General features: G+C 49.1%; 1 protein-coding gene across 2 annotated transcripts in view; it reads left to right on the forward strand.

The window, feature by feature from the left end:
* LOC118937809 (casein kinase I) overlaps window positions 1-25,707 on the forward strand; it is a 67,693-nt gene that overhangs the window by 15,318 nt on the left and 26,668 nt on the right. For both annotated transcript variants that reach the window (XR_005035253.1, XM_036939417.1), the window contains exon 2: window positions 3,813-3,923. Coding sequence is in view for 1 of the 2 variants with exons in the window: in XM_036939417.1 (XP_036795312.1) it covers window positions 3,813-3,923 (111 nt within the window). In the remaining variant the exon portion in view is untranslated. The remainder of the gene's footprint in view (window positions 1-3,812; window positions 3,924-25,707) is intronic.

Below are 25,707 nucleotides of genomic sequence, written 5' to 3' on the forward strand. Positions count from 1 at the left end.
TACCAGGATACTGATCTGTCTATAACATTACACAGGCCGTACCAGGAGGATCCTGATCTGTCTATAACATTACACAGGCCGTACCAGGATACTGATCTGTCTATAACATTACACAGGCCGTACCAGGAGAATACTGACCTGTCCCTGAGATAACACAACTTGTTTTGGAGCTGGGCCTCTCTCTGCACTTGTGTTCAGAAAATGACAAAGGATTGATTTCCTTATAATGCCAATGCACTTGTACATCAATATTTGAGTCAATTAGAAGACGCTCTTTTCCAATTCATTCAACTTCTGTTTAGTATGAAGAAACAGTCCCCTAATACTATGATGGGAGAAGTGAAGCCCTCTGTTTATAATTGAATCAGGAAAATCATCTGAATTATTGACACAAGTGAGTCTTGGCCAACCACAGTATTCGTGCATGGCCTCCAGTGGGATTGGACCAGGGGAGGGACCTCCAGTGGGATTGGACCAGGGGAGGGGCCTCCAGTGGGATTGGACCAGGGGAGGGGCCTCCAGTGGGATTGGACCAGGGGAGGGGCCTCCAGTGGGATTGGACCAGGGGAGGGGCCTCCAGTGGGATTGGACCAGGGGAGGGGCCTCCAGTGGGATTGGACCAGGGGAGGGGCCTCCAGTGGGATTGGACCAGGGGAGGGACCTCCAGTGGGATTGGACCAGGGGAGGCGCCTCCAATGGGATTGGACCAGGGGAGGGGCCTCCAGTGGGATTGGATCAGGGGAGGGGCCTCCAGTGGGATTGGACCATGGGGAGGTGGAAGGGACCTCCAGTGGGATTTAAATACCCCCTCCCTCCCCACATCCTTATATTGATCTTGGGGTGGGGGATACACCAGGGTCATGTTCATTAGGACACACCACTGTATAGCTGCTTAGATAGTAACTCTCCATTTCTGACCCTTTATCTTTAGTTTGGTGCTTACTGAACGAGACCCACGGATGTTGTTGATGAATGGGTCGACAACAGAGATTTTTGTTGGATGCTTGAGAGATGGTGGTGTTCACCAATCTGTCCATGAACAGTAGGAAGGATGACAGATGGTGTTGTTACCAATCTGTCCATGAACAGTAGGAAGGATGAGTGCTGAGAAGCAGTGTTTATTATATTGCAACGTTGGTTATTTAGGGAATGCTGTCGTAACAAGTTGGTGACGATGAATACTGGGGGATCCCACTCTCCTACAGCCATGCCAGAAGACGGGGGTGAGGAGGAGGGACAGCGTTTATAGAGAGACTAGGGAAAGGGGGTGGGGGGGGAGACGGTGAACGGGAGGGATGGAGAGACTGTAAAAGAGAGTAGGTGGTAGAGTTGGTGCTCATGACTCAGACAGCCAATCATAGACAGGATGTGTTTTCAGCAGGAACTGAGATGGTTTAATCACGGACAGGATGTGTTTTCAGCAGGAACTGAGATGGTTTAATCAGACAGGATGTGTTTTCAGCAGGAACTGAGATGGTTTAATCAGACAGGATGTGTTTTCAGCAGGAACTGAGATGGTTTAATCAGACAGGATGTGTTTTCAGCAGGAACTGAGATGGTTTAATCAGACAGGATGTGTGTTCAGCAGGAACTGAGATGGTTTAATCAGACAGGATGTGTTTTCAACAGGAACTGAGATGGTTTAATCAGACAGGATGTGTTTTCAGCAGGAACTGAGATGGTTTAATCACGGACAGGATGTGTTTTCAACAGGAACTGAGATGGTTTCATCAGACAGGATGTGTTTTCAACAGGAACTGAGATGGTTTAATCAGACAGGATGTGTTTTCAGCAGGAACTGAGATGGTTTAATCAGACAAGATGTGTTTTCAGCAGGAACTGAGATGGTTTAATCAGACAAGATGTGTTTTCAGCAGGAACTGAGATGGTTTCATCAGACAGGATGTGTTTTCAACAGGAACTGAGATGGTTTAATCAGACAGGATGTGTTTTCAGCAGGAACTGAGATGGTTTAATCACGGACAGGATGTGTTTTCAACAGGAACTGAGATGGTTTAATCAGACAGGATGTGTTTTCAGCAGGAACTGAGATGGTTTAATCACGGACAGGATGTGTTTTCAGCAGGAACTGAGATGGTTTAATCAGACAGGATGTGTTTTCAGCAGGAACTGAGATGGTTTAATCAGACAGGATGTGTTTCTGTAGGGCCGTGTTTGATTGACACTGGGATGACTTGGGCTACTCATACATTTACTGATGAGTAAAGCTGATTGAGGCATTTTGTTTTCTAATGAAGTGGATTAGAATGTGATGATGCAGTCGGGCTGGGTGATTTATCAAATTAATTAAAATTACTATTTTTGCGTGATGTTCACCATACTTGTATCGCAAAATCTTTTTTTTTTTTGTATTTTTGGTTTTTATGAGTGTTTATGTCCACTTGTTCTCATGTCTTCTTGGTCTCGTTCGCTCCTTCTCGGCTGTGAACCTTCCCATTTCCACCAGAGATCTCGATATAATGGCGAGAGGCTCATGTCTTCTTGGTCTCGTTCGCTCCTTCTCGGCTGTGAACCTTCCCATTTCCACCAGAGATCTCGATATAATGGCGAGAGGATCATGTCTTCTTGGTCTCGTTCGCTCCTTCTCGGCTGTGAACCTTCCCATTTCCACCAGAGATCTCGATATAATGGCGAGAGGCTCATGTCTTCTTGGTCTCGTTCGCTCCTTCTCGGCTGTGAACCTTCCCATTTCCACCAGAGATCTCGATATAATGGCGAGAGGATCATGTCTTCTTGGTCTCGTTCGCTCCTTCTCGGCTGTGAACCTTCCCATTTCCACCAGAGATCTCGATATAATGGCGAGAGGCTCATGTCTTCTTGGTCTCGTTCGCTCCTTCTCTGCTGTGAACCTTCCCATTTCCACCAGAGATCTCGATATAATGGCGAGAGGCTCAAGTCTCCGCCCTAACAATGGGAGTCGTTGTCCCAAAGGCGGAAAGGCAGGCGACAAGCTGAGTTCCAAAATAAGCGCGTAGAAACGCATTGGGCTTATTTTTGGACAGATTTTGGCGAGAGTGAAACGTCTTGCTTCTCCTCTTTCTCTATAGTTTACATACACACCCTAAGCCCCTCCCCCTGTCACTCACAAAAACTAAATTAACATTTCAAGCCAATCCCCTGTTTATGTCTCAACTCCTCAGATTGAGAGCAGAGCAGACACTACTGCCACAGGAGTATCAATGAACATTGATTGTGGAAAAGGAATGCCCAATTAGTCTCATGTGCATTACAGTATCGCATATCGCCAGCAGCATTTTAGTCAAATAAAGACCGGTATACTGGCTGTTAAGTCTGTGTTTTATAAAAAAAACACTTATACAAGGAATTGTCAACTCATTCTGATAAATCAGGTAGGACACTTGATTTCAACACCTGAACAAAATGGACAGGATAGCATGCTGCTCAAACAGCTGGAGATGTACAGAAGGGTGTGTTCATCACAATCTGTTCTACCTGGTTAGCTAGCAGATAGATCCAAGTTGGCTAAGTGAGCCTATGATCCTATATGTGTAATTCGGCTACAACATGTGATGTGTGGTGGAGTTGTAGTGCAATACTTGTTTTATAACAAATCCAGTTTCTTAAGGAATCCTGCAAGCTTTCTTTATTAAGATAGTCAATGAAGAAGTTGACCAATTCTGAGTGTTAACATGTCATCTGTTTGTATTTCTCTCTAGGTACTGATATCTCCGTAGGAGAGGAGGTGGCCATCAAGCTTTCTTAAAGATAGTCAATAAAGAAGTTGACCAATTCTGAGTGTTAATATGTCATCTGTTTGTATTTCTCTCTAGGTACTGATATCTCGGTAGGAGAGGAGGTGGCCATCAAGCTAGAGTGTGTGAAGACCAAGCACCCGCAGCTCCACATCGAGAGCAAGATCTACAAGATGATGCAGGGAGGAGGTACGACGCTACACCATTTATCTGTCCCACTGGCCTAGTGGTCATCCTACCAGCTCTCATCTAGATCACTGTAACTGGCCTAGTGGTCATCCTACCAGCTCTCATCTAGATCACTGTAACTGGCCTAGTGGTCATCCTACCAGCTCTCATCTAGATCACTGTAACTGGCCTAGTGGTCATCCTACCAGCTCTCATCTAGATCACTGTAACTGGCCTAGTGGTCATCCTACCAGCTCTCATCAAGATCACTGTTACTGGCCTAGTGGTCATCCTACCAGCTCTCATCTAGATCACTGTAACTGGCCTAGTGGTCATCCTACCAGCTCTTATCTAGATCACTAACTGGCCTAGTGGTCATCCTACCAGCTCTTATCTAGATCACTCATGTAACTGGCCTAGTGGTCATCCTACCAGCTCCTATCTAGATCACTCATGTAACTGGCCTAGTGGTCATCCTACCAGCTCTTATCTAGATCACTGTAACTGGCCTCACTAACTGTCCTAGTGGTCATCCTACCAGCTCTTATCTACATCACTGTAACTGGCCTAGTGGTCATCCTACCAGCTCTCATCAAGATCACTGTAACTGGCCTAGTGGTCATCCTACCAGCACTCATCTAGATCACTGTAACTGGCCTAGTGGTCATCCTACCAGCACTCATCTAGATCACTGTAACTGGCCTCACTAACTGTCCTAGTGGTCATCCTACCAGCTCTTATCTAGATCACTGTAACTGGCCTAGTGGTCATCCTACCAGCTCTCATCTAGATCACTGTAACTGGCCTAGTGGTCATCCTACCAGCTCTCATCTAGATCACTGTAACTGGCCTAGTGGTCATCCTACCAGCTCTCATCTAGATCACTGTAACTGGCCTAGTGGTCATCCTACCAGCACTCATCTAGATCACTGTAACTGGCCTCACTAACTGTCCTAGTGGTCATCCTACCAGCTCTTATCTATATCACTGTAACCGGCCTGGTGGTCACCTACCAGCTCTCATCGAGATCACTGTAACTGGCCTAGTGGTCATCCTACCAGCTCTCATCTAGATCACTGTAACTGGCCTAGTGGTCATCCTACCAGCTCTCATCTAGATCACTGTAACTGTCCTAGTGGTCATCCTACCAGCTCTCATCTACATCACTGTAACTGGCCTAGTGGTCATCCTACCAGCTCTCATCAAGATCACTGTAACTGGCCTAGTGGTCATCCTACCAGCACTCATCTAGATCACTGTAACTGGCCTAGTGGTCATCCTACCAGCACTCATCTAGATCACTGTAACTGGCCTCACTAACTGTCCTAGTGGTCATCCTACCAGCTCTTATCTAGATCACTGTAACTGGCCTAGTGGTCATCCTACCAGCTCTCATCTAGATCACTGTAACTGGCCTAGTGGTCATCCTACCAGCTCTCATCTAGATCACTGTAACTGGCCTAGTGGTCATCCTACCAGCTCTCATCTAGATCACTGTAACTGGCCTAGTGGTCATCCTACCAGCTCTCATCTAGATCACTGTAACTGGCCTAGTGGTCATCCTACCAGCTCTCATCTAGATCACTGTAACTGGCCTAGTGGTCATCCTACCAGCTCTCATCTAGATCACTGTAACTGGTCTAGTGGTCATCCTACCAGCTCTTATCTAGATCACTCATGTAACTGGCCTAGTGGTCATCCTACCAGCTCTCATCTAGATCACTGTAACTGGCCTAGTGGTCATCCTACCAGCTCTCATCTAGATCACTGTAACTGGCCTAGTGGTCATCCTACCAGCACTCATCTAGATCACTGTAACTGGCCTCACTAACTGTCCTAGTGGTCATCCTACCAGCTCTTATCTATATCACTGTAACCGGCCTGGTGGTCACCTACCAGCTCTCATCGAGATCACTGTAACTGGCCTAGTGGTCATCCTACCAGCTCTCATCTAGATCACTGTAACTGGCCTAGTGGTCATCCTACCAGCTCTCATCTAGATCACTGTAACTGTCCTAGTGGTCATCCTACCAGCTCTCATCTACATCACTGTAACTGGCCTAGTGGTCATCCTACCAGCTCTCATCAAGATCACTGTAACTGGCCTAGTGGTCATCCTACCAGCACTCATCTAGATCACTGTAACTGGCCTAGTGGTCATCCTACCAGCACTCATCTAGATCACTGTAACTGGCCTCACTAACTGTCCTAGTGGTCATCCTACCAGCTCTTATCTAGATCACTGTAACTGGCCTAGTGGTCATCCTACCAGCTCTCATCTAGATCACTGTAACTGGCCTAGTGGTCATCCTACCAGCTCTCATCTAGATCACTGTAACTGGCCTAGTGGTCATCCTACCAGCTCTCATCTAGATCACTGTAACTGGCCTAGTGGTCATCCTACCAGCTCTCATCTAGATCACTGTAACTGGCCTAGTGGTCATCCTACCAGCTCTCATCTAGATCACTGTAACTGGCCTAGTGGTCATCCTACCAGCTCTCATCTAGATCACTGTAACTGGTCTAGTGGTCATCCTACCAGCTCTTATCTAGATCACTCATGTAACTGGCCTAGTGGTCATCCTACCAGCTCTTATCTAGATCACTCATGTAACTGGCCTAGTGGTCATCCTACCAGCTCTTATCTAGATCACTCATGTAACTGGCCTAGTGGTCATCCTACCAGCTCTCATCTACATCACTGTAACTGGCCTAGTGGTCATCCTACCAGCTCTCATCTACATCACTGTAACTGGCCTAGTGGTCATCCTACCAGCTCTCATCTAGATCACTGTAACTGGCCTAGTGGTCATCCTACCAGCTCTCATCTAGATCACTGTAACTGGCCTAGTGGTCATCCTACCAGCTCTCATCTAGATCACTGTAACTGGCCTAGTGGTCATCCTACCAGCTCTCATCTAGATCACTGTAACTGGCCTAGTGGTCATCCTACCAGCTCTCATCTAGATCACTGTAACTGGCCTAGTGGTCATCCTACCAGCTCTCATCTAGATCACTGTAACTGGCCTAGTGGTCATCCTACCAGCTCTTATCTAGATCACTCATGTAACTGGCCTAGTGGTCATCCTACCAGCTCTTATCTAGATCACTCATGTAACTGGCCTAGTGGTCATCCTACCAGCTCTTATCTAGATCACTCATGTAACTGGCCTAGTGGTCATCCTACCAGCTCTCATCTACATCACTGTAACTGGCCTAGTGGTCATCCTACCAGCTCTCATCTACATCACTGTAACTGGCCTAGTGGTCATCCTACCAGCTCTCATCTAGATCACTGTAACTGGCCTAGTGGTCATCCTACCAGCTCTCATCTAGATCACTGTAACTGGCCTAGTGGTCATCCTACCAGCTCTCATCTAGATCACTGTAACTGGCCTAGTGGTCATCCTACCAGCTCTCATCTAGATCACTGTAACTGGCCTAGTGGTCATCCTACCAGCTCTTATCTAGATCACTAACTGGCCTAGTGTTCATCCTACCAGCTCTTATCTAGATCACTCATGTAACTGGCCTAGTGGTCATCCTACCAGCTCTTATCTAGATCACTCATGTAACTGGCCTAGTGGTCATCCTACCAGCTCTCATCTACATCACTGTAACTGGCCTAGTGGTCATCCTACCAGCTCTCATCTAGATCACTGTAACTGGCCTAGTGGTCATCCTACCAGCTCTCATCTAGATCACTGTACCTGGCCCAGTGGTCATCCTACCAGCTCTCATCTAGATCACTGTAACTGGCCTAGTGGTCATCCTACCAGCTCTCATCTAGATCACTGTACCTGGCCCAGTGGTCATCCTACCAGCTCTCATCTAGATCACTTTAACTGGCCTAGTGGTCATCCTACCAGCTCTGATCTAGATCACTGTAACTGGCCTAGTGGTCATCCTACCAGCTCTCATCTAGATCACTGTAACTGGCCTAGTGGTCATCCTACCAGCTCTCATCTAGATCACTGTACCTGGCCTAGTGGTCATCCTACCAGCTCTCATCTAGATCACTGTACCTGGCCCAGTGGTCATCCTACCAGCTCTCATCTAGATCACTTTAACTGGCCTAGTGGTCATCCTACCAGCTCTGATCTAGATCACTGTAACTGGCCTAGTGGTCATCCTACCAGCTCTCATCTAGATCACTGTAACTGGCCTAGTGGTCATCCTACCAGCTCTCATCTAGATCACTGTACCTGGCCTAGTGGTCATCCTACCAGCTCTCATCTAGATCACTGTAACTGGCCTAGTGGTCATCCTACCAGCTCTGATCTACTCAAAGTAGGTGGACACCCCTTCAAATGAGTGGATTTGGCTATTTCAGGCACACATGTTGACAGGTATAGAAAATCGAGCACACAATGGCCCGTACTGAACAGCTCAGTGACTTTCAACGTGGCACCGCCATACGATGCCACCTTTCCAACAAGTCAGTTTGTCAAATTTCTGCCCTGCTAGAGCTGCCCCGGTCAACTGTTAGTGCTGTTATTGTGAAGTGGAAATGTCTAGGAGCATCAACGGCTCAGCCGCAAAGTGGTAGGCCACACAAGCTCACAGAACAGGACCGCAGAGTGCTGAAGCGCGTAGCTCTTAAGAATCGTCAGTCCTCGGTTGCAACACTCACTACCGAGTTCCAAACTGCCTTCTGGAAGCAACATCAGCACAATAACTGTTCGTCGGGGAGCTTCATGAAATGGGTTTCCATGGCCGAGCAGCCGCACACAAGCCTAAGATCACCATGTGCAATGTTAAGCGTCGGCCTGGAGTGGTTGGAAGCTCGCCACCATTGGACTCTGCGGCAGTGAATGCTTTCCTTGGAGTGATGAATCACGCTGCACCATCTGGCAGTCCGGCGGACGAATCTGGGTTTGGAGGATGCCAGGAGAAAGCTACCCGACATTGGACTGGGGGCTGTTTTTCATCGTTCGGACTCGGTCCCTTAGTTCCAGTGAAGGCACATCTTAACGATACAGCATACAATGACATTCTAGATGATTCTGTGCTTGCAACTTTGTGGCAACCGTCTGGGGAAAGCCCTTTCCTGTTCCGGTATGACAATGCCTCCGGGCACAAAGCCAGGTCCATACAGAAATGGTTTGCCGAGATCGATGTGGAAGAACTTGACAGAGCCCTGACCTCAACCCAATCAAACACCTTTTGGAATGAATTGAAACGCCGACTTCGAGCCAAGCCTAATCGCCCAACATCAGTGCCCGACCTCACTAATGCTCTTGTGGCTGAATGGAAACAAGCCCCTGCAGCAATGTTCCAACATCTAGTGGAAAGCCTTCCCAGAAGAGTGGAGGCTGTTATAGCAGCAATGTTCCGACATCTAGTGGAAAGCCTTCCCAGAAGAGTGGAGGCTGTTATAGCAGCAATGTTCCAACATCTAGTGGAAAGCCTTCCCAGAAGAGTGGAGGCTGTTATAGCAGCAATGTTCCAACATCTAGTGGAAAGCCTTCCCAGAAGACTGGAGGCTGTTATAGCAGCAATGTTCCAACATCTAGTGGAAAGCCTTCCCAGAAGAGTGGAGGCTGTTCTAGCAGCAAAAGAGGGGGACCAACTCCATATTAAGGCCTGTGATTTTGGAATGAGATGTTTGACACTTTTGGTCATGTAGTGTATATCCCTGTAGCTGGTGACTCTTATCCTGTATCAGACTTGTAGCTGCCCTGCATTGTGTTGCACTGTGCTGGGTCCATACCAGAACACACCAACCTTTTAATGTACTGCTGCTAATCTAACTACATTCACTCATCTCAACACATCCCTCTTATATACAGTCCTCTCACCCCTCCTTACCCCAAAACACTCCCCTAACTTAAATAATAACCCACCTCCCCTCCATTCACTCCAGTTCTCTGACCCCGTCTGCCAGATGGCTCTAGTCCAGGCCTGACCTATTGATCCTGGTGTAGATGGAGAGTGTGCTGTAATTAGCTGAGGTGAAAAAGTCGACGGCTCGCTCCCATCAAACAGCCTGTAGTGGGCTATCAGAAATACTTCAAAATAGAAAGGAAACCCTGTACTCACTGGAATACTGTAGTAGTTTGAATGTATTGTTGACCTCTCACTGGAATACTGTAGTAGTTTGAATGTATTGTTGACCTCTCACTGGAATACTGTAGTAGTTTGGATGTATTGTTGACCTCTCACTGGAATACTGTAGTAGTTTGAATGTATTGTTGACCTCTCACTGGAATACTGTAGTAGTTTGAATGTATTGTTGACCTCTCACTGGAATACTGTAGTAGTTTGGATGTATTGTTGACCTCTCACTGGAATACTGTAGTAGTTTGAATGTATTGTTGACCTCTCACTGGAATACTGTAGTAGTTTGAATGTATTGTTGACCTCTCACTGGAATACTGTAGTAGTTTGAATGTATTGTTGACCTCTCACTGGAATACTGTAGTAGTTTGAATGTATTGTTGACCTCTCACTGGAATACTGTAGTAGTTTGGATGTATTGTTGACCTCTCACTGGAATACTGTAGTAGTTTGGATGTATTGTTGACCTCTCACTGGAATACTGTAGTAGTTTGGATGTATTGTTGACCTCTCACTGGAATACTGTAGTAGTTTGAATGTATTGTTGACCTCTGCTGCTGCTAAAATACATTAACTGCTGAACTATTCCAGTGAGTGTTGGTTTTCCTTATTCTCATTGTAATTAGCTGAGTAACAGGACAGAGCCAGTTAGCCCTGGGGTTAACCCTGTCTACATTTACATTCAGCCTCACCACTGTCAGTCCGGATCCTCTGTGACCTTTACCCTGGCCGTTCAGTCAGTCCGGATCCTCCGTGACCTTTACCCTGGCCGTTCAGTCAGTCCGGATCCTCCGTGACCTTTACCCTGGCCGTTCAGTCAGTCCGGATCCTCCGTGACCTTTACCCTGGCCGTTCAGTCAGTCCGGATCCTCCGTGACCTTTACCCTGGCCGTTCAGTCAGTCCGGATCCTCCGTGACCTTTACCCTGGCCGTTCAGTCAGTCCGGATCCTCTGTGACCTTTACCCTGGCCGTTTAGTCAGTCCGGATCCTCCGTGACCTTTACCCTGGCCGTTCAGTCAGTCCGGATCCTCTGTGCATGTGTCCTAGTCCCACTGACCATTGTGCTGTTTAATGGTGTCTTCCCCCCTCCAGGGTGTGTGCTGTTTAATGGTGTCTTCCCCCCTCCAGGGTGTGTGCTGTTTAATGGTGTCTTCCCCCCTCCAGGGTGTGTGCTGTTTAATGGTGTCTTCCCCCCTCCAGGGTGTGTGCTGTTTAATGGTGTCTTCCCCCCCCTCCAGGGTGTGTGCTGTTTAATGGTGTCTTCCCCCCTCCAGGGTGTGTGCTGTTTAATGGTGTCTTCCCCCCTCCAGGGTGTGTGCTGTTTAATGGTGTCTTCCCCCCTCCAGGGTGTGTGCTGTTTAATGGTGTCTTCCCCCCCCTCCAGGGTGTGTGCTGTTTAATGGTGTCTTCCCCCCCTCCAGGGTGTGTGTTGTTTAATGGTGTCTTCCCCCCTCCAGGGTGTGTGTTGTTTAAAGGTGTTTCCCCCATGCGGTGTGCGCGTACCTATGTAAGTGCAAGCTTTTGTGTGTGTAACAGCCTGCACTCCCAGTAACAGGCTTATCTCCACCACAACCCTCCAGCCCCTCTCCCCTGGAGTGTTGCCCCAGCAGGGTGCTCTGACATTGGGACAGGATGGAGCGATAACCTGGGTTCCTGGAGCCCTGTGGGTCTCATTCGTTTGTGCCCTATATCCTTCCTTTTTCACTGCTCCCCTCTCCTCTACCAATCCCCTCACCTCTCGATCTCTCCATCATTGGTTCTATCCTTTCTCTCTGTCATCTCTCCTCTATCCTCTTTCATCTCCCCTCTATCCTCTGTCATCTCCCCTCTATCCTTTCTGTCATCTCGCCTCTATCCTCAATCATCTCCCCTCTATCCTTCTCTGTCATCTCGCCTCTATCCTCTCTCCTCTATCCTCTGTCATCTCTCCTCTATCCTCTGTCATCTCCCCTCTATCCTTTCTCTCTGTCATCTCCCCTCTATCCTCTCTCTCTGTCATCTCCCCTCTATCCTCTGTCATCTCCCCTCTATCCTCTATCCTCTCTCCTCTATCCTCTGTCATCTCCCCTCTATCCTCTGTCATCTCCCCTCTATCCCCTGTCATCTCTCCTCTATCCTTTCCCTCTGTCATCTCCCCTCTATCCTTTCCCTCTGTCATCTCCCCTCTATCCTTTCTCTCTGTCATCTCCCCTCTATCCTTCCTCTCTGTCATCTCCCCTCTATCATTTCTCTCTGTCATCTCCCCTCTATCCTCTGTCATCTTCCCTCTATCATTTCTCTCTGTCATCTCCCCTCTATCCTCTGTCATCTTCCCTCTATCATTTCTCTCTGTCATCTCCCCTCTATCCTTCCTCTGTCATCTCCCCTCTATCCTTTCTCTCTGTCCTCTCCCCTCTGTCATCTACCCTCTGGCATCTCTCATCTCTCATTTTATCTGCTCTCTCTCATTCTCCCTCTCTCTCTCTCCCACCCTCTCTCTCTCTCCCACCCTCTCTCTCATTCTCCCTCTCGCTCTCTCCCACCCTCTCTCTGGCCAGATGGTGTGTGCGCCTGGGGAGGAGAGGGTGGAATAGACGGAAGGGTGTGGGGGAGGGGCAGAGCGATGCATTCCTCTTCTCTGGGGCGCCATCCCTCCATCCTCCAGCTCATGAATATTCATACAGTGTGTGTGCGTGGTAAAATGAGCCTCCGGTGTAGCAGCAAGAACAAAGCACAACCATGTTGTATTATATGATCAAACAGAGATGACGCATTGCTGCACGACCATCATTATTATCCTCATAGTCCCCATTATCCTACTGACCTCTGGGTCAATACACACCATAGTCCCCATTATCCTACTGACCTCTGGGTCAATACACACCATAGTCCCCATTATCCTGCTGCACAACCATCATTATTATCCTCATAGTCCCCATTATCCTACTGACCTCTGGGTCAATACACACCATAGTCCCCATTATCCTACTGACCTCTGGGTCAATACACACCATAGTCCCCATTATCCTACTGACCACTGGGTCAATGCTGCACGACCATCATTATTATCCTCATAGTCCCCATTATCCTACTGACCTCTGGGTCAATACACACCATAGTCCCCATTATCCTACTGACCACTGGGTCAATACACACCATAGTCCCCATTATCCTACTGACCACTGGGTCAATACACACCATAGTCCCCATTATCCTACTGACCTCTGGGTCAATGCTGCACGACCATCATTATTATCCTTATATACCCCATTATCCTACTGACCTCGGGGTCAATGCTGCACGACCATCATTATTATCCTCATAGTCCCCATTATCCTACTGACCTCGGGGTCAATGCTGCACGACCATCATTATTATCCTCATAGTCCCCATTATCCTACTGACCTCTGGGTCAATGCTGCACGACCATCATTATTATCCTCATATTCCCCATTATCCTACTGACCACTGGGTCAATACACACCATAGTCCCCATTATCCTACTGACCACTGGGTCAATACACACCATGGTCCCCATTATCCTACTGACCACTGGGTCAATGCTGCACAACCATCATTATTATCCTCATAGTCTCCATTATCCCACTGACCACTGGGTCAATACACACCATAGTCCCCATTATCCTACTGACCACTGGGTCAATACACACCATAGTCCCCATTATCCTACTGACCTCTGGATCAATACACACCGTTGTCCTCATTACCCTACTGACCACTGGTTCAATACACACCATAGTCCTCATTACCCTACTGACCACTGGGTCAATACACACCATAGTCCCCATTATCCTACTGACCTCTGGGTCAATACACACCATAGTCCCCATTATCCTACTGACCTCTGGGTCAATACACACCATAGTCCCCATTATCCTACTGACCACTGGGTCAATACACACCATAGTCCCCATTATCCTACTGACCACTGGGTCAATACACACCATAGTCCTCATTACCCTACTGACCACTGGGTCAATACACACCATAGTCCCCATTATCCTACTGACCTCTGGGTCAATACACACCATAGTCCTCATTACCCTACTGACCACTGGGTCAATACACACCATAGTCCCCATTATCCTACTGACCACTGGGTCAATACACACCATAGTCCCCATTATCCTACTGACCACTGGGTCAATACACACCATAGTCCCCATTATCCTACTGACCACTGGGTCAATACACACCATAGTCCTCATTACCCTACTGACCACTGGGTCAATACACACCATGTTTATCAATATTGGCTAATCAGTATGATATATATTGCTTTATCATTTTTCTCTACGGTAGGAAACGGACTGAAACAGGGAGGGACTACCCAAACTTGTCCAATAAGAAACACAACATTGTTGTTGCAATATGTTTTGGTAGGTTTTACCCTAATGAATACATCCCAGGTTCTGGAACAGAACCAGATGGGAGGAAGATATTTTAGACTCCAGTTCTGTCCCATATGGCACCCTATTCCCTTTATAGTGCACTACTTTTGACCAGAGCCCTATGGCACCCTATTTCCTTTATAGTGCACTACTTTTGACCAGGGCCCTATAGTGGTCTGATCAAAATGAGTGCACTATATAGGGACTAGGGTGTCATATGGGATACAGACAGGCTATTTAGTGCTGAGTGACCCTACAGGTCCTTAGATGGACACTGTACATTCTGCTGCTTAATATATCCAGTGGTCTGGTCTATGTAGTCTAAGGTTGAGCTGCTTCTAAATATATGTTGCTGTGTCAGTATGGGGGCTCCCGAGTGGCGCAGCGGTCTGAGACACTAGAGGTGTCACTACAGACCCTGGTTCGATCCCGGGCTGTATCACAACCGGCCGTGATCTGGAGTCCCACAGGGCGTCCCACAATTTGGCCCAGCGTCGTCCGGGCTGTTCTTAACCCTGGGCAACATGGGCCTGGGAGACTCACAGAGATATTAGTATCCACAGTATTCTGTTCTTAACCCTGGGCAACATGGGCCTGGGAGGCTCACAGAGATATTAGTATCCACAGTATTCTGTTCTTAACCCTGGGCAACATGGGCCTGGGAGGCTCACAGAGATATTAGTATCCACAGTATTCTGTTCTTAACCCTGGGCAACATGGGCCTGGGAGGCTCACAGAGATATTAGTATCCACAGTATTCTGTTCTTAACCCTGGGCAACATGGGCCTGGGAGGCTCACAGAGATATTAGTATCCACAGTATTCTGTTCTTAACCCTGGGCAACATGGGCCTGGGAGGCTCACAGAGATATTAGTATCCACAGTATTCTGTTCTTAACCCTGGGCAACATGGGCCTGGGAGGCTCACAGAGATATTAGTATCCACAGTATTCTGTTCTTAACCCTGGGCAACATGGGCCTGAGTACTCCACCAATTATCAATTTTTCGACTCAATATTTATTTTATTCCACAATTATTCATATATATTTTTTATTTTATTTACGTAAAAGCACTGTAATTTGAAGCTAGAATCCTTAGTTGCTACATCAATTTTTTGGTATGGCAAACCCTGATGTACCCACTTGATTCTTGAAGAATATAACTTAGAAGTGCTTCATGAGTTCAACTTACTTACTTCAATTTACTCCAATGTTTGGAAACAAAGTAAACTAACACTGTGTAGCCTCAAAACATGGTTAAAACTATAATGTTGATATCATGGATGGTCAGTCCTTACATCCATAGCTCTGTCTAATTTAATGGCTATATTTCTCCAGGCCCATCCCTCAGCTTTTTACCAAAACCGAGACTTAGAATTACAGGAAATTAGCTTGAAAACGGACAATTTTTCTCTCCGATGCAAAGAGGTGGACCTTTTAAAAAAAAGAAGTTCCTTCTCTGGGCGTGAAACTTGGTTCGTCCAGCCCTGCGCTGCCAAAGTCCTAGTTAAACTCCTCGTATGCTATTTCTGTCTCACTGGAGTTATGAGGGGGTCCCTGGCCCCAACAAGTTGGAGAACCCCTTATCTAGCGTTTTCAACTGTAGCCTATATACAGGCTGCTTGCTGCTAAAAACAGCCTCCTGGTGTGGTGTACTGCTCGTTGGAGATGGTCTATGTGCTGCTGTTAGCCTGGCTAGCCCATATACGTCTCCTCCAGCTTTCAGAACACACTCTGCCTGGCTAGCCCATATACGTCTCCTCCAGCTTCCAGAACACACTCTGCCTGGCTAGCCCATATATGTCTCCTCCAGCTTCCAGAACACACTCTGCCTGGCTAGCCCATATACGTCTCCTCCAGCTTCCAGAACACACTCTGCCTGGCTAGCCCATATACGTCTCCTCCAGCTTTCAGGACACACTCTGCCTGGCTAGCCCATATACGTCTCCTCCAGCTTCCAGGACACACTCTGCCTGGCTAGCCCATATACGTCTCCTCCAGCTTTCAGGACACACTCTGCGTGGCTAGCCCATATACGTCTCCTCCAGCTTTCAGGACACAATCTGCCTGGCTAGCCCATATACGTCTCCTCCAGCTTTCAGAACACACTCTGCCTGGCTAGCCCATATACGTCTCCTCCAGCTTCCAGAACACACTCTGCCTGGCTAGCCCATATATGTCTCCTCCAGCTTCCAGAACACACTCTGCCTGGCTAGCCCATATACGTCTCCTCCAGCTTCCAGAACACACTCTGCCTGGCTAGCCCATATACGTCTCCTCCAGCTTTCAGGACACACTCTGCCTGGCTAGCCCATATACGTCTCCTCCAGCTTCCAGGACACACTCTGCCTGGCTAGCCCATATACGTCTCCTCCAGCTTTCAGAACACACTCTGCCTGGCTAGCCCATATACGTCTCCTCCAGCTTCCAGGACACACTCTGCCTGGCTAGCCCATATACGTCTCCTCCAGCTTTCAGGACACACTCTGCGTGGCTAGCCCATATACGTCTCCTCCAGCTTTCAGGACACAATCTGCCTGGCTAGCCCATATACGTCTCCTCCAGCTTTCAGAACACACTCTGCCTGGCTAGCCCATATACGTCTCCTCCAGCTTCCAGGACACACTCTGCCTGGCTAGCCCATATACGTCTCCTCCAGCTTCCAGAACACACTCTGCCTGGCTAGCCCATATACGTCTCCTCCAGCTTCCAGGACACACTCTGCCTGGCTAGCCCATATACGTCTCCTCCAGCTTCCAGAACACACTCTGCCTGGCTAGCCCATATATGTCTCCTCCAGCTTCCAGAACACACTCTGCCTGGCTAGCCCATATACGTCTCCTCCAGCTTCCAGAACACACTCTGCCTGGCTAGCCCATATACGTCTCCTCCAGCTTTCAGGACACACTCTGCCTGGCTAGCCCATATACGTCTCCTCCAGCTTTCAGGACACACTCTGCCTGGCTAGCCCATATACGTCTCCTCCAGCTTTCAGAACACACTCTGCCTGGCTAGCCCATATACGTCTCCTCCAGCTTCCAGGACACACTCTGCCTGGCTAGCCCATATACGTCTCCTCCAGCTTCCAGAACACACTCTGCCTGGCTAGCCCATATACGTCTCCTCCAGCTTCCAGGACACACTCTGCCTGGCTAGCCCATATACGTCTCCTCCAGCTTCCAGAACACACTCTGCCTGGCTAGCCCATATATGTCTCCTCCAGCTTCCAGAACACACTCTGCCTGGCTAGCCCATATACGTCTCCTCCAGCTTCCAGAACACACTCTGCCTGGCTAGCCCATATACATCTCCTTCAGCGTTCAGGACACACTCTGCCTGGCTAGCCCATATACGTCTCATCCAGCTTTCAGGACACACTCTGCCTGGCTAGCCCATATACATCTCCTTCAGCGTTCAGGACACACTCTGCCTGGCTAGCCCATATACGTCTCCTCCAGCTTTCAGGACACACTCTTCATGGCTAGCCCATATACGTCTCCTCCAGCTTTCAGGACACACTCTGCCTGGCTAGCCCATATACGTCTCCTCCAGCTTTCAGAACACACTCTGCATGGCTAGCCCATATACGCCTCCTCCAGCATTCAGAACACACTCTGCTTGGCTAGCCCATATACGTCTCCTCCAGCTTTCAGGACACACTCTGCCTGGCTAGCCCATATACGTCTCCTCCAGCTTTCAGGACACACTCTGCCTGGCTAGCCCATATACGTCTCCTCCAGCTTTCAGGACACACTCTGCCTGGCTAGCCCATATACGTCTCCTCCAGCTTTCAGGACACACTCTGCCTGGCTAGCCCATATACGTCTCCTCCAGCGTTCAGAACACACTCTGCCTGGCTAGCCTATATACGTCTCCTCCAGCTTTCAGAACACACTCTGCCTGGCTAGCCCATATATGTCTCCTCCAGCTTCCAGAACACACTCTGCCTGGCTAGCCCATATACGTCTCCTCCAGCTTTCAGAACACACTCTGCATGGCTAGCCCATATACATCTCCTTCAGCGTTCAGGACACACTCTGCCTGGCTAGCCCATATACGTCTCATCCAGCTTTCAGGACACACTCTGCCTGGCTAGCCCATATACATCTCCTTCAGCGTTCAGGACACACTCTGCCTGGCTAGCCCATATACGTCTCCTCCAGCTTTCAGGACACACTCTTCATGGCTAGCCCATATACGTCTCCTCCAGCTTTCAGGACACACTCTGCCTGGCTAGCCCATATACGTCTCCTCCAGCTTTCAGAACACACTCTGCATGGCTAGCCCATATACGCCTCCTCCAGCATTCAGAACACACTCTGCTTGGCTAGCCCATATACGTCTCCTCCAGCTTTCAGGACACACTCTGCCTGGCTAGCCCATATACGTCTCCTCCAGCTTTCAGGACACACTCTGCCTGGCTAGCCCATATACGTCTCCTCCAGCTTTCAGGACACACTCTGCCTGGCTAGCCCATATACGTCTCCTCCAGCTTTCAGGACACACTCTGCCTGGCTAGCCCATATACGTCTCCTCCAGCGTTCAGAACACACTCTGCCTGGCTAGCCTATATACGTCTCCTCCAGCTTTCAGAACACACTCTGCCTGGCTAGCCCATATATGTCTCCTCCAGCTTCCAGAACACACTCTGCCTGGCTAGCCCATATACGTCTCCTCCAGCTTTCAGAACACACTCTGCATGGCTAGCCCATATACGCCTCCTCCAGCATTCAGAACACACTCTGCCTGGCTAGCCCATATACGTCTCCTCCAGCTTTCAGAACACACTCTGCCTGGCTAGCCCATATACGTCTCCTCCAGCTTCCAGAACACACTCTGCCTGGCTAGCCCATATACGTCTCCTCCAGCTTTCAGAACACACTCTGCCTGGCTAGCCCATATACGTCTCCTCCAGCTTTCAGAACACACTCTGCCTGGCTAGCCCATATACGTCTCCTCCAGCTTCCAGGACACACTCTGCCTGGCTAGCCCATATACGTCTCCTCCAGCTTTCAGGACACACTCTGCCTGGCTAGCCCATATACGTCTCCTCCAGCTTCCAGAACACACTCTGCATGGCTAGCCCATATATGTCTCCTCCAGCTTCCAGAACACACTCTGCCTGGCTAGCCCATATACGTCTCCTCCAGCTTTCAGAACACACTCTGCCTGGCTAGCCCATATATGTCTCCTCCAGCTTCCAGAACACACTCTGCCTGGCTAGCCCATATACGTCTCCTCCAGCTTCCAGAACACACTCTGCCTGGCTAGCCCATATACGTCTCCTCCAGCTTTCAGGACACACTCTGCCTGGCTAGTCCATATACGTCTCCTCCAGCTTTCAGGACACACTCTGCCTGGCTAGCCCATATACATCTCCTTCAGCGTTCAGGACACACTCTGCCTGGCTAGCCCATATACGTCTCCTCCAACTTTCAGGACACACTCTGCCTGGCTAGCCCATATACATCTCCTTCAGCGTTCAGGACACACTCTGCCTGGCTAGCCCATATACGTCTCCTCCAGCTTTCAGGACACACTCTGCATGGCTAGCCCATATACGTCTCCTCCAGCTTTCAGGACACACTCTGCCTGGCTAGCCCATATACGTCTCCTCCAGCTTTCAGAACACACTCTGCCTGGCTAGCCCATATACGTCTCCTCCAGCGTTCAGAACACACTCTGCCTGGCTAGCCCATATACGTCTCCTCCAGCTTTCAGACCACACTCTGCCTGGCTAGCCCATATATGTCTCCTCCAGCTTCCAGAACACACTCTGCCTGGCTAGCCCATATACGTCTCCTCCAGCTTTCAGAACACACTCTGCATGGCTAGCCCATATACGCCTCCTCCAGCATTCAGAACACACTCTGCCTGGCTAGCCCATATACGTCTCCTCCAGCTTTCAGAACACACTCTGCCTGGCTAGCCCATCTACGTCTCCTCCAGCTTCCAGAACACACTCTGCCTGGCTAGCCCATATACGTCTCCTCCAGCTTTCAGAACACACTCTGCCTGGCTAGCCCATATACGTCTCCTCCAGCTTTCAGAACACACTCTGCCTGGCTAGCCCATATACGTCTCCTCCAGCTTCCAGGACACACTCTGCCTGGCTAGCCCATATACGTCTCCTCCAGCTTTCAGGACACACTCTGCCTGGCTAGCCCATATATGTCTCCTCCAGCTTCCAGAACACACTCTGCCTGGCTAGCCCATATACGTCTCCTCCAGCTTTCAGGACACACTCTGCCTGGCTAGCCCATATACGTCTCCTCCAGCTTTCAGAACACACTCTGCCTGGCTAGCCCATATACGTCTCCTCCAGCTTTCAGGACACACTCTGCCTGGCTAGCCCATATACGTCTCCTCCAGCTTTCAGAACACACTCTGCCTGGCTAGCCCATATACGTCTCCTCCAGCTTTCAGAACACACTCTGCCTGGCTAGCCCATATACGTCTCCTCCAGCTTTCAGGACACATTCTGCCTGGCTAGCCCATATACGTCTCCTCCAGCTTTCAGGACACACTCTGCCTGGCTAGCCCATATACGTCTCCTCCAGCTTTCAGGACACACTCTGCCTGGCTAGCCCATATACGTCTCCTCCAGCTTCCAGAACACACTCTGCATGGCTAGCCCATATACGTCTCCTCCAGCTTTCAGAACACACTCTGCCTGGCTAGCCCATATACGTCTCCTCCAGCTTTCAGAACACACTCTGCCTGGCTAGCCCATATACGTCTCCTCCAGCTTTCAGAACACACTCTGCCTGGCTAGCCCATATACGTCTCCTCCAGCTTTCAGAACACACTCTGCATGGCTAGCCCATATATGTCTCCTCCAGCTTCCAGAACACACTCTGCATGGCTAGCCCATATATGTCTCCTCCAGCTTCCAGAACACACTCTGCCTGGCTAGCCCATATACGTCTCCTCCAGCTTTCAGGACACACTCTGCCTGGCTAGCCCATATACGTCTCCTCCAGCTTTCAGAACACACTCTGCCTGGCTAGCCCATATACGTCTCCTCCAGCTTTCAGGACACACTCTGCATGGCTAGCCCATATACGTCTCCTCCAGCTTTCAGAACACACTCTGCCTGGCTAGCCCATATACGTCTCCTCCAGCTTTCAGAACACACTCTGCCTGGCTAGCCCATATACGTCTCCTCCAGCTTTCAGAACACACTCTGCCTGGCTAGCCCATATACGTCTCCTCCAGCTTTCAGGACACACTCTGCCTGGCTAGCCCATATACGTCTCCTCCAGCTTTCAGGACACACTCTGCCTGGCTAGCCCATATACGTCTCCTCCAGCTTCCAGAACACACTCTGCATGGCTAGCCCATATACGTCTCCTCCAGCTTTCAGAACACACTCTGCCTGGCTAGCCCATATACGTCTCCTCCAGCTTTCAGAACACACTCTGCCTGGCTAGCCCATATACGTCTCCTCCAGCTTTCAGGACACACTCTGCCTTGCTAGCCCATATACGTCTCCTCCAGCTTTCAGAACACACTCTGCCTGGCTAGCCCATATACGTCTCCTCCAGCGTTCAGAACACACTCTGCCTGGCTAGCCCATATACGTCTCCTCCAGCTTTCAGACCACACTCTGCCTGGCTAGCCCATATATGTCTCCTCCAGCTTCCAGAACACACTCTGCCTGGCTAGCCCATATACGTCTCCTCCAGCTTTCAGAACACACTCTGCATGGCTAGCCCATATACGCCTCCTCCAGCATTCAGAACACACTCTGCCTGGCTAGCCCATATACGTCTCCTCCAGCTTTCAGAACACACTCTGCCTGGCTAGCCCATATACGTCTCCTCCAGCTTCCAGAACACACTCTGCCTGGCTAGCCCATATACGTCTCCTCCAGCTTTCAGAACACACTCTGCCTGGCTAGCCCATATACGTCTCCTCCAGCTTTCAGAACACACTCTGCCTGGCTAGCCCATATACGTCTCCTCCAGCTTCCAGGACACACTCTGCCTGGCTAGCCCATATACGTCTCCTCCAGCTTTCAGGACACACTCTGCCTGGCTAGCCCATATACGTCTCCTCCAGCTTCCAGAACACACTCTGCCTGGCTAGCCCATATACGTCTCCTCCAGCTTTCAGGACACACTCTGCCTGGCTAGCCCATATACGTCTCCTCCAGCTTTCAGAACACACTCTGCCTGGCTAGCCCATATACGTCTCCTCCAGCTTTCAGGACACACTCTGCCTGGCTAGCCCATATACGTCTCCTCCAGCTTTCATTACACACTCTGCCTGGCTAGCCCATATACGTCTCCTCCAGCTTTCAGAACACACTCTGCATGGCTAGCCCATATACGTCTCCTCCAGCTTTCAGAACACACTCTGCCTGGCTAGCCCATATACGTCTCCTCCAGCTTTCAGAACACACTCTGCCTGGCTAGCCCATATACGTCTCCTCCAGCTTTCAGAACACACTCTGCCTGGCTAGCCCATATACGTCTCCTCCAGCTTTCAGGACACACTCTGCCTGGCTAGCCCATATACGTCTCCTCCAGCTTTCAGGACACACTCTGCCTGGCTAGCCCATATACGTCTCCTCCAGCTTCCAGAACACACTCTGCATGGCTAGCCCATATACGTCTCCTCCAGCTTTCAGAACACACTCTGCCTGGCTAGCCCATATACGTCTCCTCCAGCTTTCAGAACACACTCTGCCTGGCTAGCCCATATACGTCTCCTCCAGCTTTCAGGACACACTCTGCCTGGCTAGCCCATCTACGTCTCCTCCAGCTTTCAGAACACACTCTGCCTGGCTAGCCCATATACGTCTCCTCCAGCTTTCAGAACACACTCTGCATGGCTAGCCCATATACGTCTCCTCCAGCTCCACTCTGGAAGACATGTATTCACTATGACAGATGCTAAAAGCACGTCTCCCCACACTTTAGCTTTAAGACTAAGAGACAAACGCACCAGACTGTGTGTGTGTGTGTGTGTGTGTTGCGACACAGGGAGATTGCTGGAGCATGGAGAATATACTTGGCATCTCGTGTGTCTGTGTGTGTGCTTCGCCTATGTCTGTCTCTGTGAACTAGTGTCTGTCTGTAGCTGAGCTGGGTAAAGTGTAAAATGCTGATCACCAGTCTACTACTCTATTCTCTCTACTGTATTAGGGCAGGCAGGCAGGCAGGGCAGGCAGGCCAGTCTAAAGGCAGGCAGGCAAGGCAGGGCAGGCACGCCAGTCTAAAGGCAGGCAGGCGGGCCAGTCTAAAGGCAGGCAGGCGGGCCAGTCTAAAGGCAGGTAGGCAGGGCAGGCGGGCCAGTCTAAAGGCAGGCAGGCGGGCCAGTCTAAAGGCAGGCAGGTAGATAGACACTAGGTTAATTTGAGCTGACCTCTCTCTGATGACAGTCAGGTAGATAGACACTAGGTTAATATGAGCTGACCTCCCTCTGATGACAGTCAGGTAGATAGACACTAGGTTAATATGAGCTGACCTCTCTCTGATGACAGTCAGGTAGATAGACACTAGGTTAATATGAGCTGACCTCCCTCTGATGACAGTCAGGTAGATAGACACTAGGTTAATATGAGCTGACTTCTCTCTGATGACAGTCAGGTAGATAGACACTAGGTTAATATGAGCTGACCTCCCTCTGATGACAGTCAGGTAGATAGACACTAGGTTAATATGAGCTGACCTCCCTCTGATGACAGTCAGGTAGATAGACACTAGGTTAATATGAGCTGACCTCTCTCTGATGACAGTCAGGTAGATAGACACTAGGTTAATATGAGCTGACCTCCCTCTGATGACAGTCAGGTAGATAGACACTAGGTTAATATGAGCTGACCTCCCTCTGATGACAGTCAGGTAGATAGACACTAGGTTAATATGAGCTGACCTCTCTCTGATGACAGTCAGGTAGATAGACACTAGGTTAATATGAGCTGACCTCTCTCTGATGACAGTCAGGTAGATAGACACTAGGTTAATATGAGCTGACCTCCCTCTGATGACAGTCAGGTAGATAGACACTAGGTTAATATGAGCTGACCTCTCTCTGATGACAGTCAGGTAGATGGACACTAGGTTAATATGAGCTGACCTCTCTCTGATGACAGTCAGGTAGATAGACACTAGGTTAATATGAGCTGACCTCTCTCTGATGACAGTCAGGTAGATAGACACTAGGTTAATATGAGCTGACCTCCCTCTGATGACAGTCAGGTAGATAGACACTAGGTTAATATGAGCTGACCTCCCTCTCTGATGACAGTCAGGTAGATAGACACTAGGTTAATATGAGCTGACCTCCCTCTCTGATGACAGTCAGGTAGATAGACACTAGGTTAATATGAGCTGACCTCCCTCTCTGATGACAGTCAGGTAGATAGACACTAGGTTAATATGAGCTGACCTCTCTCTCTGATGACAGTCAGGTAGATAGACACTAGGTTAATATGAGCTGACCTCCCTCTGATGATAGTCAGGTAGATAGACACTAGGTTAATATGAGCTGACCTCCCTCTGATGACAGTCATGTAGATAGACACTAGGTTAATATGAGCTGACCTCTCTGATGACAGTCAGGTAGATAGACACTAGGTTAATATGAGCTGACCTCCCTCTGATGACAGTCAGGTAGATAGACACTAGGTTAATATGAGCTGACCTCCCTCTGATGACAGTCAGGTAGATAGACACTAGGTTAATATGAGCTGACCTCCCTCTGATGACAGTCAGGTAGATAGACACTAGGTTAATATGAGCTGACCTCTCTCTGATGACAGTCAGGTAGATAGACACTAGGTAAATATGAGCTCACCTCCCTCTGATGACAGTCAGGTAGATAGACACTAGGTTAATATGAGCTGACCTCCCTCTGATGACAGTCAGGTAGATAGACACTAGGTTAATATGAGCTGACCTCCCTCTGATGACAGTCAGGTAGATAGACACTAGGTTAATATGAGCTGACCTCCCTCTCTGATGACAGTCAGTTAGATAGACACTAGGTTAATATGAGCTGACCTCTCTCTGATGACAGTCAGGTAGATAGACACTAGGTTAATATGAGCTGACCTCTCTCTGATGACAGTCAGGTAGATAGACACTAGGTTAATATGAGCTGACCTCTCTCTGATGACAGTCAGGTAGATAGACACTAGGTTAATATGAGCTGACCTCCCTCTGATGACAGTCAGGTAGATAGACACTAGGTTAATATGAGCTGACCTCCCTCTGATGACAGTCAGGTAGATAGACACTAGGTTAATATGAGCTGACCTCTCTCTGATGACAGTCAGGTAGATAGACACTAGGTTAATATGAGCTGACCTCCCTCTGATGACAGTCAGGTAGATAGACACTAGG

The sequence above is a fragment of the Oncorhynchus mykiss genome, chromosome 12, assembly GCF_013265735.2.
Source record: "Oncorhynchus mykiss isolate Arlee chromosome 12, USDA_OmykA_1.1, whole genome shotgun sequence".
Taxonomy (NCBI): Eukaryota; Metazoa; Chordata; class Actinopteri; order Salmoniformes; family Salmonidae; genus Oncorhynchus; species Oncorhynchus mykiss.